This window comes from Gymnoscopelus microlampas (genome assembly GCF_963454915.1).
Source record: "Gymnoscopelus microlampas genome assembly, chromosome: 7".
Classification (NCBI taxonomy): Eukaryota; Metazoa; Chordata; class Actinopteri; order Myctophiformes; family Myctophidae; genus Gymnoscopelus; species Gymnoscopelus microlampas.
Genome location: NC_139944.1, coordinates 17,443,472 through 17,461,909, shown reverse-complemented (window position 1 = coordinate 17,461,909; position 18,438 = coordinate 17,443,472). Strand labels below are relative to the sequence as shown.

Sequence of the window (18,438 nt, the reverse complement as noted above, 5' to 3'; positions counted from 1 at the left end):
TTTACCAACTATGATGATAAAAAGTGTGAAAAAATGTTTTGGGAAGAAACAGAGAAGAGATCCCCCAAGAGACTAATGGCCCGGTCTGGTGCCCGGTCTGATGGGACATCGAATGGTCCAGCCTCTCATAGAAAGAAATGTTTTACCTAACTCAGCAAAGTAATATTTATCTAGAAAATGTATTACTTAAGAAAGAATAACAGTATGTGTCTGTATTTCCTCTGAAAGAGACAGAGAAGAATTTTATAATATTATGATGACATGATACTGACATGATACCAAGATGATACTGAAAAGAAATTCTATAGGGCTGTCAAAATTATATATATATATATATATATATATTTACACTGATTTGAGCTAAGCTATCCTGTTCAGCTGAGCAATAGACTCTGTAACATTAGGAGATGAGGTCATCACCTTTGAGGCCCCTTTGTCTCTTTCACACTTCATCACCTGACTATAGACACAGACACTACTGCTGTAATGTTAATATAGTGCTTTAAATGATTTCATAAAGTTAGTAATGTTTTGTGGTCTTAACTATCTTATATTATTATTGTAATGCTAACAAGTGAAATGGATGTTTGTCTGCACATCCATAGTCAGGCCAGTTCCCAGCAAACAGACACTTAATATATTATTCTCAGTGTCTCAGCCAAACAGACAACTGTTGCATAGAACTCTTATAGGCAGAAGTTAAGGAGGGAACATTCTACAGGTGCCCAGAGAAGCCAAGGTCATCTCCCATGGCAGCCATGAGAGAATAAACACACGGGGAGGAAACCTTTTGCCTTGCTTCGATGGATCGATGGAAGGACAAACAGCGACTCGTGTTGATGATTTTTTGATGATGTTTTATAATAGTATAGCATGTAGATTTAAGGGCTTGTTGGAAGGGATATTACTCCATTACAAACTTCTCGACCAGCTCGAGAGGAGTGTATCTCGGAGCTCCGATGTAATATCTGGTGTAGTATTATTTTTGTATATGACAATTCATTCTGATTGTTTAATAGGCTCATAAATGATTGTAAACTTAGTTTAAAGGATAATAAATGATTTGATCTTACAATTGTAAAATCTCCTGTCACGTTCATTTAAGGGTGTTTTAACTCCTAACTTCACAGAACCACTGAACCAAGTACCTTATCTAGATTTACTTTTAATGGTGTCATAGGTTCAGTAATAGATCTAACAATACTGACCATGGCACTGACATGATAGGCCTACTGACCATGATATTGACCATGATACTGACATGATATTGACCATGATACTGACCATGATATTGACCATGATACTGACCATGATACTGACCATGATATTGACCATGATACTGACCATGATAAGACATCATGGTCAGTATCATTGCTTGTTTGTTAAGACAAACAAGCAAATGCACGACAGAAAATTACTGTTAAGTACATGCTGGTACTTTGGCTACTTGGCAGCCAAATCTTAACAAACTAAAGTCTATAATTATTTAGATATAAAAAAAAGAATTCCCTCCTCCAAATAAGCTTCTTGATATCCATTTTATTTGAACGCAGTGGATCGTCACCTCAACTGATTCACCTGTTTAGACCTGTTTGAAGAATAAAACCAGTTGATCCCAGTTCCTCTGGGCATTGTTTGCCAATTTGCCAATTTTAATGAATAATTAGATTATTTGGCATAATGTGTGAGTACACATGCCCTGGGTGTTTATCTATGAAAACACACACACACACACACACACACACACACACACACACACACACACACACACACACACACACACACACACACACACACACACACACACACACACACACACACACACACACTGTCAGCTCACATTTCATTTGCTTCAAGTGATTATAGCCTGGGTACTGTATGCGTTGAATCTGCCAGCTCCATTCATTTACTCTGGCAGAACATTTGCATATTGGTTCTGGTGATGCCAGGGTAGCAAATGACAGGGCTATCATTAAACCGGCCCACCAGTAGGGGAGGATGTTATTGGATACTTTCATTGACCACCGGGATTTTGATGGCAGGTAGTGCGTAGCAAAAAAATCCTGAAGTGTCCAACAATTGTCATTTGGTAGTGTGGACATCTTGGTGCGTCATAAACAGCATTGACTCCCACCAATATGTCTGCACCTACTATGCCACGGTGACGACACGTTGCCAAGCACTATTGGTCCACTTTTCAGTAAAGAACTGAAGCTATTGTTGCTGGATCCTTGATGAATGAACCAACAACGTTAATTTAATTGGGATTGGATCTTTGTTTTATCCTTTTGTTGAGAATATGATTAATGACTGCCCTTATTTGTACACACAATAAATCCTGGCTCTTAGAACCTGTATTAACCACTTAAAGCTAAACTTGCTAGTAAAACGGACCTCAGATGCAACTGTACTTATACGCTCTTTTTTCACTTTGTTCACCAAATCTCTTCACCAAAAATAGCCAAGCTTTCATATTGGCTATTTTTGGCAAACGTTCCCCCCTGAGGAATGATGGGGTTCAAGTGGTTCTTCTTCTTTCTTCTTTTTATCATGCAGGAAATCTGCCTCCCATGCATCATGCATGACTATAAACAAAACTTGGCACACAGACACAGCTCGAGCTGGTCTGGTCCTATGCCAAATGTCCTCAGCTGACATTGAGGGCCAAAATAGTCCTATAATGGTGGCATCACAGCAACTGTCTAAAGTTTAAAACGTTGATAGTAATTAAGTCATACATGCTATCACTTTGCAACTTTCACCAAAATGTATGCTAAGTTAACCTGCTTTGAGTAATGAAATCCACTCTCTTTTTCTCAAGTGTTAAACTAAGGTGAGAGATGTTCAGTCAACTCCAGGGGTGATTCTATAGGATCAGATGTTTAGGGGGCTCTGCTTCTAAGCCCATTGCATAACAACTAATACACTGCAACATCAATTATTACAACACATACATTAATACATAAAATACCTCCTGACTCAGGAGTCCTGAGCCCCTGCTGCCCTATTAAGGACAGTTAGGACATGAAACTGTCTCAAAACAAAACTGCATTGATGGGAAATGATCCATGCATCCATCATTATATCCATAAACATTTCCACTTGTATCTGGAATTTCCAAACACAAGAGGAGAGAAAACAAAAGGGGCTTTTATCAAAATGAAACTAAATATTTACGGAAATATGTTTACGGAGGACACCGTCCACTAGCTGTCATATTACATGGCAGTATGAATTAGGCTTTTGTGGAGTAGTTTCTTATATTCACTGTTAGGTATGGCCTGACTTTCTTGTTATCGTGTGTGCTACACTGTGTAATGTACAAACATTAATGTGAGAGAATGTTGCTCATCCTTGGCCTTATGATTATGTGCTGATAATGTGATTATCATGGAATCAAGACACACCAGCATGCAGGCCTGGTAGTTATTGTTTTGACTACACTCAGCTTGTCTCATATGACACGAACACTCCCATTGTCTTTGTGAAAACTATAATCTGATCCCTGCTTTCTACAGACAACTAGGCCACTTTACTGCCAACCTGCGTGTTTAATGTAGGCCTACTTCTAACGTTAACAGTGGTGGACTACAACTAAGTACATTTACTTGAGTAGGCTATGTACTCCCTACATTTTTGGAGGGTTGTTGTTGTTGTTGTTTTTTGTTTGTTTTTTTTGCAAATGGAGTGGGTTCCATTTGCACTCTCTTCCAGAGTTAAACAAATGAGGATTATATTGTGAAGCTGTTTCTGAGGTGAGTTGATGTTATGTTATCAGGCTGGCATTGGCCAGAGGTTTGTCGCTACTCTTTTAAAATAATTTTGATGAGCTTCCTCAATTTTAGTGGCTTTGGAATCCAATTTGAGATTATTTGTTAGCATCTCATACAGTAGATGTTGTGCACTGTTTCAGCCACGTTGTCTGGGTCTAAAACTCTCTATAATAATATTGTTTTTCCAAAAGAATCCATCTTTGTTACAACATTCATTGTGTGAGGGGGGCTTGTTTAGGACAGTACTTCTCAAAGTTGGGTCTCCGGGGGCCCTTGAAGGGGTTCCAGCCAGAGGGTCCCCAGCAAAATGAGTTTATAGCATAAAAATATGTATATATATATTTCTTCAGATATTGAAAAATAGCAATGCAGAATCTAGCACTATCTGCATGGAAGAGTGTGCTGCCTTACATGTTACAGCTAGTGTGCAGTAATTGCATCAGTGGATGTTATGTTTTGACACATAAAGTATTCTGTTTTTCTCTAAAGGATGCTGACACCTTGTGGAGAGTTGACAGTAAGTGCATCTGAATGTCCATGAGAGTGTGAATGAGGCGGACAAGAAGGTAAAGAGTTACACAGTCTCTTTCCTTTATTGATTAATTCATGAAAATATAATAAAATATTTGTGCATTTATTCAGTGCTGATGGGAGAATTCAGGCGGCTTTCGTCTCCAGTTGGATTCTGCTTCACTATTTGGCTGCAGAGAGAGCGAGGGGGAGGGAGGGGAGGGAGAGAGAGAGAGAGAGAGAGAGGAGGAAGGGAGAGGGGGGTGGGGGGATTTGAATACATTTCACAGAAATAACACATCAAGGATAAAACCACAATAAAGACTAAGACCTATTTCCATTGTGGTCCTTGGTCTTGCACAGACAAACATAACAACAAATAACAGACATTGTTACATAAGACACTATAAAAACTATAAAACTATAAAAAACAATAAAACTATAAAAAACATAAAACTAAAAGCTGATTCACAGCATGAATAAATACAAATAAATGAAACAAACAATCATGCTATACCGTAACATTTTCTAGAGGCCATGATTTGATGATTTTCTTACACAAACTATTGCTCTTTTTGAGCATGCTCTGTGAGAGACAGAGACAGAGACAAAGACGGAAAGAGACAGATAGAGATAGGCAGAGTTCCAGGATATCAAAGTGCTATAGTGGTCACTTGTACTGTACTTGACACCCTTTGATAAAGATAACAATGACGGTCATGAGTGTCAAGTTCAACTCAGGAGTTGTTGTTTAACCGTTTCACTGTCATTTAATATAGGCTACACACAGTTAATGTGTCCATTTGTAACTGTGTGAGAGTGACCTTTACAGGTGGTTACATTTGTACACGCTCAAGGAGCACTTCACCAATTTACAACCTTATCATATAATCCTCAATAATGCTCATTATGAGATGGCACATTGTCCGTCTACTCGCTCTGTGTCTCATTGGTGGACTATGGACAGTTGGGAAACCTGCCTACCAATGACATCACCAATGGGGATTCTAAGATAATAGAAACTACAGCCTTTATCTTCCTGGCAAGTCATGAATAAAAACTATTTTTGAAATAGTTAACCCAATTTAACAAACCTGCCTACCAATGATGTCAATGGTAGGCAGGTTTCTGAAATGTCCACAGTTCTCCTCTGAGACACAGAGTGAGTAGACTAGAAAGAAATGGTGCCATATTTAATGAGCACTAGTGAGGACCAGTTATATGAAAATAGCTTTGAAAATGGGTGAAGTGGTCCTTTACATGAACACATTTACTGTGTATTCACACACTTGTACCTTTTTGGCTCTCCTCCACTATTTCATGGATGATCTCTTCCAGTACAGGGGCCATGTTTTCCAACTGTTTTGCTGACAGACGAACAGAAACCTCCACCGCTTTATCCTGAACACACATACACACACACACAAACACACACACACACACACACACACACACACACACACACACACACACACACACACACACACACACACACACACACACACACACACACACACACACACACACACACACACATGGAAATAAAGTTGACAAACAGATTCATTAAAAAAAATGTTTTCATTGTGATACCGATACAGGAACTTAAAGTAGGCCTATACTGTTAGTTCCATTGACCCAAGCCAGGACCCAGTCGATTGCTTGATCGTTAAAATCTGAAAATGTACACGGCCCAGTGGCCCACCCATCCGGGCCCACCCATCTGAACAACACAGCCACAAACGCTTTTTAGATTTTCAAGAGGGCCCTGATCCAGAAAAGGCTGAAAACCTCTGCTGTAGAGTGCATAATGTATGTGTGCATGTGCAGTGTCACACCACAGACATGAGGTCATAGCTGGAGGTCCATCACTCACTCCCACCTGGGTTCTCTCCCGCAGGTGATTACATCACCAAATGTGTGTGTGTGTGTGTGTGTGTGTGTGTGTGTGTGTGTGTGTGTGTGTGTGTGTGTGTGTGTGTGTGTGTGTGTGTGTGTGTGTGTGTGTGTGTGTGTGTGTGTGTGTGTGTGTGTGTGTGTGTGTGTGTGTGTGTGTGTGTGTGTGTGTGTCTTACAGGATGGTTCCCGGCAATTTCTGCCTCAGGAAGTTGTTGGCTGGTGACGTCTTCAAACCCGTCCTCTGACCGGGGCTCCATTACTTTTTTACCCTCACGCTCCTGTAACACACACACACACACACACACACACACACACACACACACACACACACACACACACACACACACACACACACACACACACACACACACACACACACACACACACACACACACACACACACAATATCAATACACTGTTAAAATACCATACGGATAAATGCCACTGTAGATGTTGAGTGTGTCTGCTTCTCATCTATTTCGGGATTCATTTCAAGATGTTACTGTGTATGCTCACAGACACAAACAATGCTATAGGTTTCTCTCTATCACAAAGTCACACATAAAAGAAACATAGTAATAATGGAAATAATATAAAAAATGACAAGAAATATTAAAATGTTCATGTTATGGTGGTGTATTTACAGGATATTGAATTCACTCTAACCACTTAAACCGTGTATGCTCAGTTGACCGGGGTCACCCAGGCCTCTATATTAGATCCGCTCCTTTTTCGTTACCACAAAACCAAATCTCTTTGCTGAAAATAGCCCATCTACAAGCTTGTAGATCCGCCATTTTAACTGAATGATCAACCCAGAATGGTGATTCATAATTATTTGATTGCCTTGGGGTGTATATTTGATTTCTTCTGTACACTAAACACTACTTTAATTCAGAGAATGTAAAGGACAAAATGTGTCTCAGAGTTAAGTGAATGCTCAGGATGTTTGCTGTGTGCTTGCAGTCCTCCTCTTACTTTCATCTTGATCATCTCGTTGGGGCTGAAGAAGGTGATGTGTCCCTCTGTGCTGTCAGCCAGCATGGCGACCAGGCACACCAGTCCTACACAAACCACAACTACACTGTGCATCTTCATTCTGCTGGGTCCTGAGGATGCACACAGACACACACATAGTACATTTGTAGTCTTGTGTTAACCACTTAAAGACTTTAGTAAAGTGGACCTGAGTAAGCTCTGTACTTTGGACCACTTCTTTGTCTACATGAATCTCTTCACCAAAAACAGACGATCTACAAGCTCACAACGTGTAACCATCCCCCCAGCATATAGATGCTGAGGTCCAAGTGGTTAAAGTGGAAATTCAGTTTCAGCTTCACCCAGATGATGGCTGCTTAGATGGTCAATATGTGTCTTGCTCAGGGACACTTCGACACATATGGGCAGGCTGGGAGGAAAACCGGTGACCCTCTGATTAGCAGACGGCCTCTATACCAACTAAGCTAAGACCGCCCCTAAACAGATGCTACATAAACAGATGCACGTGTACGCATACAAGCACACACAAGCACACACACACACACACACACACACACACGCACACGCACACGCACACACACACACACACACACACACACACACACACACAGGCCCATTCATATTAGCACATTTAAACCCAATTATGCCCTTTATTGACATATTTCGTTGAATAGCAAAAAAAAGGAAACAAAAAAAACCTTTGAAAATAAATTGACATTTTGTGTCTGCAATGATGATAAATTAGGAACACCATGGTTGAAGGTGTTATTGTGAATAGATTTTCCCATACAACTGAGTGAGTGAGTGGCATACTGTAGAGGCTAAACCACTTCCAGAAAGTAATGAGTGTTTGTTGCTGCTATGAAGAGAAGAGGCCAGGAGATAACACTCAAAATAGGTCAGCGTGCATTACAGCATTTGACACAAGATACAGCGTGACTCAAACACTACTGAGCCCACCAGAGTTCAGAGGGGGTCCCATATCATTATGCAATGAAGGAGGGAGGGAGAGAGAGATAGAAAGGCAGTGATTGAAAGATAGATACAGAGAGTGAGAGCGAGAGAGAGAGAGAGAGGGGGGGGACCTTGTTGCAATACAAGAGCGATAAGAAATTGATGAGAACTGCACTTTTAAAACTCATGCTTACAAAACTCTGCCACTGTACACAAAGGTGACAGAATAAAGAATGGCATTACAGGGGAAACATAGTACATAGGGAGGAATAGAAAGAAAGAAAGAAAAATATACTCACGTGCTGCTGTGTCAAGCCTGGGTCAGTTGCTTAGGGAAGTGTGTTCAAAGGAAGAGCTGCTGGTGTGAAGAACAACTGGCCCCCGAACTGCCTTTATATCAAGCCTTCTCCTGATGCCTGGATTTTACTGTCCTCCCTGACATCCACTCCTTCAAGTCCTCTATACCACACCACTATGGAGACACAGATATTCCTCTGGAGTCCAGCTTGTGTGTTTATGACTGTAGTTAGCTGTCCACTCTGCGTCTGCCCTTCTCTGACGGGGGTTTTCTCGGACAGGACACGCTAGTATCTCACACTGTACTGTACTGTTTGTCACTGTATTTCAGCGGTATCTGGATGTTGTTCAGTGGTTTCGTGGGTAGATATGCAATCTACTTTTGATTAGGTGTAATACTTTATTGTTGAAATTCGTGGACAGAATGCTGCATATAGCTACGGTATGTTGTATGTCACAGTGGATTTGGATTTGGAAAACCAGGGAGTTAGTGAGCCTTAAACGTTGTTGGATTTCCAAATCCACCTTTGAACAAATCCATATATAAATAAATAAATAAATAGAAATGTCAAATTAGCAACAAAGGTCTTACTGTGTTTAAAAATACAGTACTGGGAAAGATATTCTGCATGAGTGCGTGCATGCCTGCACGTGTGTGCCGTGATTTTAAAGGGAACATGCAAAAAAAGGAAAAAACATCATCTGCTCAATGGGAGGTCACTCATAAATTCTTAACTCTCGAGTAATATCCTGCATACTGTGACATTTACGACCTGCCAGTAATTTCCCTTTTGAGCAAACAGACCCACATGCCTCCATTCCTTGGGAACACATGAATCTGGAGAGCTGTTAATGTGCTCTTTCCTGATATGACACTTAAACGGTTCCCCGCATGCTGTTGAAATGTTATCTCATGCTCTCTGGCCAGGCTCAGATGGTTGAAGGCACGGCAACAAGGACAGTTACTTAGTTATTTGTTGTAACCCGGCCTTTCTGAATGAATGGTTACCATTGAAATATTTAGCATAATGTCACTGTCAGGTGGAAACCTTGTATGTCCAACAACGTGCCTTTTTTATTATTATTTCAAAGAAAAGTAAAAAATAGTGACAATAGAAGATCTACAAGCTTGTTGCATTGTGACACGTGTAGATCTGGTATTTTCACTACTAGTGGCGTGGGATGTGCACAGTGTCAGCCTGCTACACAGTGGTGAAACACCACATATGAACAGTCAAACAGTAGATATAATGAGCAGTATACAGTCTGTAGACCATGGGTCTTCAATAGGGGGTCCGGGACCCCTAGAGGGTCCTCAGAGTCACTACAGGGGGGCCGCCAAATCTTTGTGCGATCAAATTACATTCATTTACATTAATTACAAATTAAACATTTATAGACATGTCATACAGATGAAGAAACAAAACAAAAAAGATCAATAATGACAATATAACAAAGAAAGAAACAGCTAAAACATATTGGAACAATAAAAGTCAAAGGAACAAAAAGTAAACCTCTAGGGAAAATATTATTATATTATATTAGGCAGACCATATGGAAAGTATTTGGTGGTTAAGAGAAGCGATTTCAGAACCTTCTTGAATTGGTGAGAAGACAACTCCCATAGATGTAATGGCAGAGAATTCCATGTTTTAGACCCTCTGAATCCTGTATTAAACTGAGTTTGAGAGGTACGGTCCTTTGGGGGTCTGAGGTTATTTGAGCTACGTGTTGGGTTATTATGGACCTGAAAATTACACTCAAATATATGATGAAAAAAGGTGGGAAGGGTTCTCCCCAATGAGCCATGAACAAATAGACCAATTTGAAGATGGTTCACTTGGTAAACACTGAGGACACCTAATCGAATAGACAAAGGCTGAGATGAATGTCTTGGATGTACACAACTTATTGTTCTTAGAGCTCGTTTCTGAAGACGATATATGGGCTCATGTTTGGTCTGATGAGTACTATCCCAGACTATATTACAATAATTAACACACGGATAGATAAATCATAGAATAATATAACATAGTGGCTACCTCAGAGCTAATCAAATGACGGGTTTTACGTAGGATACCAATACTCTTAGCAACTCGCATATTCAGTTAAATAATGTCTGGGCTTGATATGCTTTACGTGCAACAAATCAAATCAAGCCCTTAACAGTCATTATTTCATTTGAAGCTGATAAAATACTGCTGAAAAGTGAGTTTCTAAATCGTTTTGAATGTTAGGAAGTGTGTAAAACACTGGAAGTGTGGGAAGTGTCAGGAATGACTTTGAAGAACCCTAAAGCAGTACGACCAAAGCAATGATCAAAGTTTTGAGGTTTATTAACCAAACTTAAGCAACCCATAAAATGGGTAAGGCAAAACAGGAACAGAATATACAGATGGCTTTCAGCCTAAGTACAGCACTAAGCATTCACTAACATCAAACGACGACCTAACAAGGAACTGAATAAACAGGGGAATATATATAGACACAGGGTTAGCTGGACACAGGTGAACACAAGACAAATCAGCACAGGGATTGGCTGGGGCACAACAGGACACAGGTGGAGAACATAACTAATACAGACTGGTGAGACAAGACAGGAAGCGATAACAAGGCAGACAGGAAACAAGACTACAAAATAAGGTACACAACATGAGGGCAGAAGGCAACAGTAACCACCAATACAAATATACAATTAAAACGTGAAGTATTCAGAAACATACAGTAAGCAGAATACAGAACATGCAGTATGCACTTTAGGCCTAACCGGCCTAAAGTGTCCACGACCATATAAGGCATTCAAGGTCTAAATAATAAAGTCGGCCTAACTGGCATAAAGTGTCCATGACCATATAAGGGTATTCAAGGTCTAAATAATAAAGTCAAAGTCCACGGCCCGAGGAGCGGACCGTGACAGGAAGTTCAGCATGTTCTACCATCATGAAATCATGTGCACTTTTACTGAGATCGTCATTATCCAGGATGTCCTTGAATTTTCCATGGATGGATTCCTGAAATTCTGTGGTGGGTTTTTTGTTTTGTTAGTTTTTACAGTCATTTGATTGTCTCTCAACTTCCTTCTCACCTCCCTTATTGGCTGGTTTCATAATAATTGCAGTGGCCTTTTCAACTCCATGAGGGCCTTTCTTTCAGCTTGTGTCATGTTGTATGTATGTAGAATGAACGTTGCGCTTGGTACAGACATGCGCAGAGCAAGTTCTGTCAGGAAACTCAGTGCAGTTGTTGGCGTCCGACCTACTCATCCCTGCTTGCTTTTGCTGCTGCTCTCACCACTGCTATCTTGCTCAAACACTGCTGCTCACCCTCCACCACCCCAGCAACCACCTGTCGTTTTGGATCTGCTGCTTGGGTACGGGGGATTCAGAGTCCCTATGGTTGGGAGATGCGCTTTATCAGAGTGCGTAAAAGCAGATCCAATTCATTGCCAAACCATAATAAATATATTGCTCATTTTATATTCAATAAGAATATTTTATCCATTGACAAGTTGTCCTGACTGAACTCTGTATTCTCCATTCTTGTTTAGGGCTGCATTAATGTCTCTCTCCACCAGACGGCAGTATGTATTAAGTGAGACAGCCTTGCAGGATATCAACACATATTCATTGACAGTATGACTGTCATACAGTTGGTTGTGGGTAAAAAATAAAATAAAAACCTAGGCCTTCAGTTCACGCTGAGCTGAAATGTCTGTGTGTGTAAAACATGGCCTGATTGAGATATTAATCTAGGAGTGTATCATCATCTTAATCTCCTGTCCCGTCCCCTATAGCGGCTCAGTTGTCCAGGCATTGTCTTAATCACTGGTTCTCAACTTTGGTCCAGGGAGCTGTAGGCTGTGATTTTTCTTCTGGTACTTTAAAAAACAGTTATATAAATAGTTAAGAAAACAACAGTGAACCAGAGCATGGGCAGAGAGATTGCTCTTAAGACAACAGGCGCTGAAAGCTGCTCTGCTTTGTAGACTGCACAAAACACCCAGATTTTTTTCAGCCTGCAGCCAAAGTGTGATTATTGTTTGGAACCCCCCCCCACTTTGAGAATTACTGCCCTAAGGCATTCTTCCTAATTAAGACTAATTGTGCAGAATTGTCCAAGCTTCATATATAGATCAGTCACTCTTGTCAAGTGTCCATCTGCAGCTGTCTTCAATAGTGTTCGACCTTTACCCTCAATCAAATATTCATGCTGTTGACATGGAAGTGGCATTAATTTTAGCTTTGTACACCTTGTATGTTCATGTCTCAATGTGTGTGTGGATGGAAAGATGGCCATCAAGACACAAAATATGTTTTGGCTTAAATTGCATCCTGTATTCTGTTGTCCTACCGTACATAATGGAGTGCCATAAAGGAGCACTTCACTCATTTTCAACCTATCTATCTTCATATAATTGGTCGTCACTAATGCTCATTATAAGATAACAATTATTTCCGTCTACTCGCTCTGTCTCTCATTGGAGGGCTATATGGACAGTTCAGAAACCTGCCTACCAATGACATGATTGACATCATCGATGGGCATTCCAAGCTAATAGGAACTACAGCCTTTTTCTTCCTAAAAACCTAGCATACTGAAATAGAAGCCATTGTTCTTTTATTAATATAAAAAAAGAAGACGTTTAAAATGTTTGAAATGACCAAACCTGCCTACCGATGATGCCACTGGTAGGTAGGTTTCTGAACTGTCCACAGACCTTGACACAGAGTAGACAGACATGGTGCCATATTATGAAGATGGTGCCATAAGATGAAGTGATTATATGAAGATTAGAGTTATAGGTGAAGTGGTCCTTTAGGAGTATTTTTGTTTTGGTCACGTCATTCTGTGTTCGGTCCCAGGGCCACTACATCAAAACTAGCCCTGGTCCAGAGCGTTAGTGAGTTCTGGACCAGGCCTACATCAACACAAGAAGTGTGTCAAGGCAGTTTTGGGCTAAATACAGTCACTATCAGTAGTATCTAATTGTATTTGTTAAATATCTTTATTTGGGGCTCTTTTATGGGGGATTTAGCCAAATCCAGAGTGTTCATTTAACTAACAGAGTGCACTTTACAGGTGGAACATCGATGTGAAATTGCAGCACATCTGGATGGAAGTTCCCCGGTGCCACCTCACGTCCACAGGTGTCTCAGGCAGGAATCACCGGATGTCTCGTCAATGACGCACGTCTAACTGCGTCATGGTGGCGCCTGAACCAATCCCCTCTCATCATCTGACATCCCCATGTCACTGCTAAAGCCAGCAGTTCAACTAAGTCAACAACAGCGGGGTCACCTTGTCAAACTCTCCCTGAACAAGGTACTCGACCTGCGTCTAAAACCACAGGAAAAAAGAGCGTGTCAATATTTTCATCGATTCATTCACCAGGAAACGCCTGATTGAGAGGTATTAGAGGTATGTGTGGCCAGTGCCGGAAGCTGTGTGTTTACTCCTGCGGCCGCCCTGACCCAAGAGGTTAACCGGAATGGGTCCGTGCGATGGTCAGAACAAAACATGGTTTGATCTGATGCTCTCACTCGCTGGTAGACGGAAGTTACTCTGGGCACCATTTGTTTTATATTTATTTAATTAGTATTATTATTTTTATTTACATTTATAGTATAAATGGGGGGCCAAAGACATAATCTTTTTTATTGACAATTCTACAATTGCTACAAATTGATACAGATCTTTGGATATCCAGTCATTTTGGGCATAAACAAGTTCAAGGGTAGATTTAGGCCTGATTATGAGGTAGCATTAAAACAATTGTACCATAGGCCTGATAATGAGGTACCATAAAAGAAAACGGAAACAATGTTACTTTAGGTGCCCGCTCTACCTGTATTCCTCTATGCTGGCACCAGACCCATTGGCAACAATGCCATCGCCAAGGATTAAAGAAGATCAATGTGAGCATGTCTAATGGATTTGTTTACATTTGTACACTCTCAGAGTTAAATTACCATTCTGTGGAGAAGGTTCGCTAAGCCTGTATGGTGTGTGGTGTTCGCTGCGCCGTGTGTCTTCAGTGTGTTTAATGGGTGGCCATGAGAGTCCGGTGGTGGGTGGGTGATGGTGCAGGACAGGTGATGTTTGAGGGTGGAGGAGGAGGGTGCGGAGACGGCTGCGTGTGAGGGGATGAGAGGCAGAGGCTTCCCAATGAGGTCAGCTCTGTTTGCAGATGATAATTGGAATTTAGTGGATCTTTACGCATCCGTTTGTCCCCCCCAAAGACCACTCACCTGACCACTGGGAATGAAAGGAGCCAAGAGGTCAGGGTGGACGTATTGTGACGCAGGCTGTGAGGGAAGCACTTTGGTTCAGATGGGAACATATATTGAGAGCTTGTGAGGATCACTAGAATATAAGCTGCACTATAAGAGGAGGTGAGAGATACTTGTTGGCTGCAGAAAGACAGAAGTGAAGCGATCTCATCGAGGAACATCAGGGTACGCCTGCAGAAAACCAGAGTGAAGTGAATTCCTTGAGGAACATCGGCGGACACTCACAGTGACAAAACCACCAGATACGAGCAATAGCTGGAACTATAAGGTAAGGTACCACTGACCATCTGATCAGCCATGTGAAGCAGCTGGGTGAAGCTGAAACTGAATTTCCCTGGCGGGACTTAACAAAGGTCCCCCCTTTCTCTCTATAGGTGAGAATATGACATGTGTATCTGGGCTTGTGTTGCTGCTGGGTGTGCTGCTGTGTCTGGGGGCTCAGCTGTCCCATAGCCAGCACTGGTCCCATGGTTGGTACCCGGGAGGCAAGAGGGACCTGGACTCATTAGCCACTTCAGAGGTAGGCCCGTCACAATTATCAAATCGTCTGATCACAATTATTACTTGCAGTTATTTAGCAAAATCGTCATGATCGTTACTATGTTGATTTTTTTTATACAATTTGAACATGGTAAAAAAAAATAGATATGTTATTTCCACAATTAGTTTTAACTTATTTTGAAAGTAAACTTCAGTAGTTTCTTGGTATAGGGCTATTTTTGTTATTTGTCATATCTGCCCTATTGAATTTTTCTTTACGGAACCTAAAAGGCAAACAGAAATGTAGTTTGTTTTGTAATAATTTTGTATATTCCAAAGTTCAATGCCCAAAACACAATTAAATCGTTAATGGCATTTTTTTGTGTGACAATTAATCGTCAAGTAACATTTCATGATCGTGACAATCCTACTCAGAGGCAGGGCCCTGGGCTCATTTATACTTCATCTTAAGACTGTTACTCAATGAAAATAAGTGATTTTCACACATCTGCTATTTTCGTCACATGGCACGCTTATGTGACTAATTGTATGCTAGGCTTATCTGAGCATTTTCGATTTGCATTCTATGCTTCATTTCACATAGATACATTGAGAGAGAGAGAGAGAGAGAGAGAGAGAGAGAGAGAGAGAGAGAGAGAGAGAGAGAGAGAGAGAGAGAGAGAGAGAAAGGCAGGAGAGCAAGGGGGGATGACATGCAGTAAAATGCCTTTGATCAGATTCGAACCGGGGTCACCTTCGAGATGGAGCATTATGTGTTCTGTTCCGTTCTGCAACCCCCTGGGTAGGGCTTGATAATTGAACTTTACCATGATCACACAAGTACATACAATTAGAGAATGTACAGTAAAGAATGGCAGAATGTATTTCTAACAACAGTTTAGACAATCATGTTATTCTAGACCAAATCATGTATAACAATAAACTCTTCTTGGAGCGGGATACCAGAGACAGGCGCCTATCCCTTATGCCTAATCTTAATAGGCACTTTTTGGTATTTTGAAAACATTTAAAAATAGGGAAACAGCCGATCTACATCTACACGTTGTGAGCTTGTAGATCGGCTATTTTCAAAAAACAAAAAAAATGGTTAATAAGATTAGGCAAAAGGGAAAGGCGCAAGATAGGGCCCAAAGTCTATCAAATGAGGGCCTAATCCTAGTGCATATCAATTTGAGGGTCGTTGACACAAAAAAGGTTGAGAACCACTATTATAGAGGACCCATCTTGATTCTCTACCATATTGCACAAGCCTTCCCTTTACCTAACCTGTCTTCTTTTTATTCTCTTTTTGTCTGGTTTTCTCAGATTTCAGAGGAGATTAAGTTGTGCGAGGCAGGTGAATGCAGCTACCTGAGACCCCAGCGGAGGAACATTCTGAGAAACATGTTTGTAAGTGAACGCACATGAGCACTGGATAATCACACTCTGTTTTAGGGTTGGGCCAATATATCGATGTTATATCGACGATATCATGATATGAGAATAAATATCGTCCGGGATTTTTTATATTGTAATATCGCAACATGGCATAAGCGTTTTTTCTCTTCCTGGTTTTACTGACTTGAGCCTTATTTTATACTGAGGCAACTTTAGACAAACAAAAATAGCCGATAAGCTAATGATGTTAGAGCTATTATTTTTGCTATTCTTTTAAATGCATGAAAAATGTAAAAAAAAATGGATATTATGGTCACAATACAATTTTATCATCACAATATCAATATCGAGGTATTTGGTAAAAAAGATATTGAATTGTGTTCATTTCGCCCAGCCCTACCCTGCATAAGTGAAATAATAGCATAATAGCTAAACAAAACTACATCTAATATTGTATGTGATAGGTTCTAATATAATTCTCTTCACAGCTGGACGCCATGGCCCGGGAGTACCAGAAGAAAAAGTGATAACTTCTCTACCTCGCTTTTCTACCTGATCCAGAGTTGATCAGCTCTCCACATATGTTTTATTTTCCCCTTGCATATCAAATTAATTTTGGTCTTTGCTCTAATCTATTATGATTCAATGGTGTGAAATAAATGTGCTTTCCAGCATTCTGTGCTATTCGCTGTTGTAACAAATGTTTCAAAAAATATTATCCCGTAATAAAGTATTTATTTTGTTATTTATGTTTCATCTTTGTTGATTTGGCTGAGTGTAAACAAGTGAAGGCAATTCATAAATGCTCAATCTAATTAGGTCTATCATTTGGAACACTTAAGTTTCATAAGAGGCCTCTTTCATGAGCCTGTTGGAATAAGGCCTTATTATTTATTTAAGTTCTCAGAAATGTGTGGTTTGCAAGTCCAAGTTAGGTCTCAAATAATCTGAGATAATTCTGAGTCTAGTTTTAAGTGATCAGAGGAGAGCAAGTCACCAGTCAAGTGTAGTCTTTCAGGGCTCTGAATGCTGACTGCCGATTAAAATGATACGGCACCAGCTCTAGTGGATGGATTTTAATTTAACTTAGCAAGTGCTGCAAAAGGAAATGTATATACATTAATTTGCACACTGTAATTCAAATTTGAATCGTGTACACAGACTAGACCGGTCTGGTAACTTTGATCTATAACAGATTTCACAGATTTATTGAAGGGATAGCCCCTTGAGATGCAGCATCTCATACAGTATTTGAGGGGGTCCCATAAAAACATGAACGACAGACATAGATACATACATACAATACAAGTACACAGATACGTTCAATCACAGATACCTTGCTCACCCTCTCCCACCAACCATCATCACACCATCAGCTGTTAAACAACGAAGAGAAAGAAGGGTACAGTACAAATACATCAGTGTATCCCGACAAGTACAGTCAATTTAGAAGCATTAACAAGTCTATCATGTAGACTACTGTCATTGTGGCATAATTGTGTGGAGGCGGCCCTATCATACCAGCTGAGTACAATATATAGAAGGAAATGGTGCCAATAATATTTAATAAATTCCAAAAACAAAACAAAAAGACAGCTCTATCAAATAATAAGAAAAAGCAGTCTTTCGGTCAAAGTAAAGACTCAACTCTGTCTCAAATCCAGACTAGGAAACATAACCAAAACCAGTAAAACCAGCTCAACTAATCCTTTTCACAGCAGCCATTTTGAAAGGTAAACACAACTGATAATAATAAAATTAATTGTGCATATATTTCATTTAGGTGTCACTGTGTGCCATCTTGGGCACCTGCTGTACTGGCAACTGCTTGCACACAGAAA

At 40.4% G+C, this 18,438-nt stretch overlaps 1 protein-coding gene across 1 annotated transcript; it reads right to left on the bottom strand.

The window, feature by feature from the left end:
• Positions 1-4,356: 4,356 nt before the first annotated feature.
• Positions 4,357-8,659, bottom strand: mlnl (motilin-like). The gene is made up of 5 exons (XM_084062968.1): positions 8,432-8,659; positions 7,158-7,288; positions 6,356-6,457; positions 5,579-5,684; positions 4,357-4,474 (listed from the first exon to the last, which is right to left on the bottom strand). Exons 2-5 carry the CDS (start codon positions 7,275-7,277, stop codon positions 4,467-4,469), a joined length of 336 nt encoding a protein of 111 aa, XP_083919094.1. The 5' UTR covers positions 7,278-7,288; positions 8,432-8,659; the 3' UTR covers positions 4,357-4,466.
• Between the last annotated feature and the right edge of the window lie 9,779 nt (positions 8,660-18,438).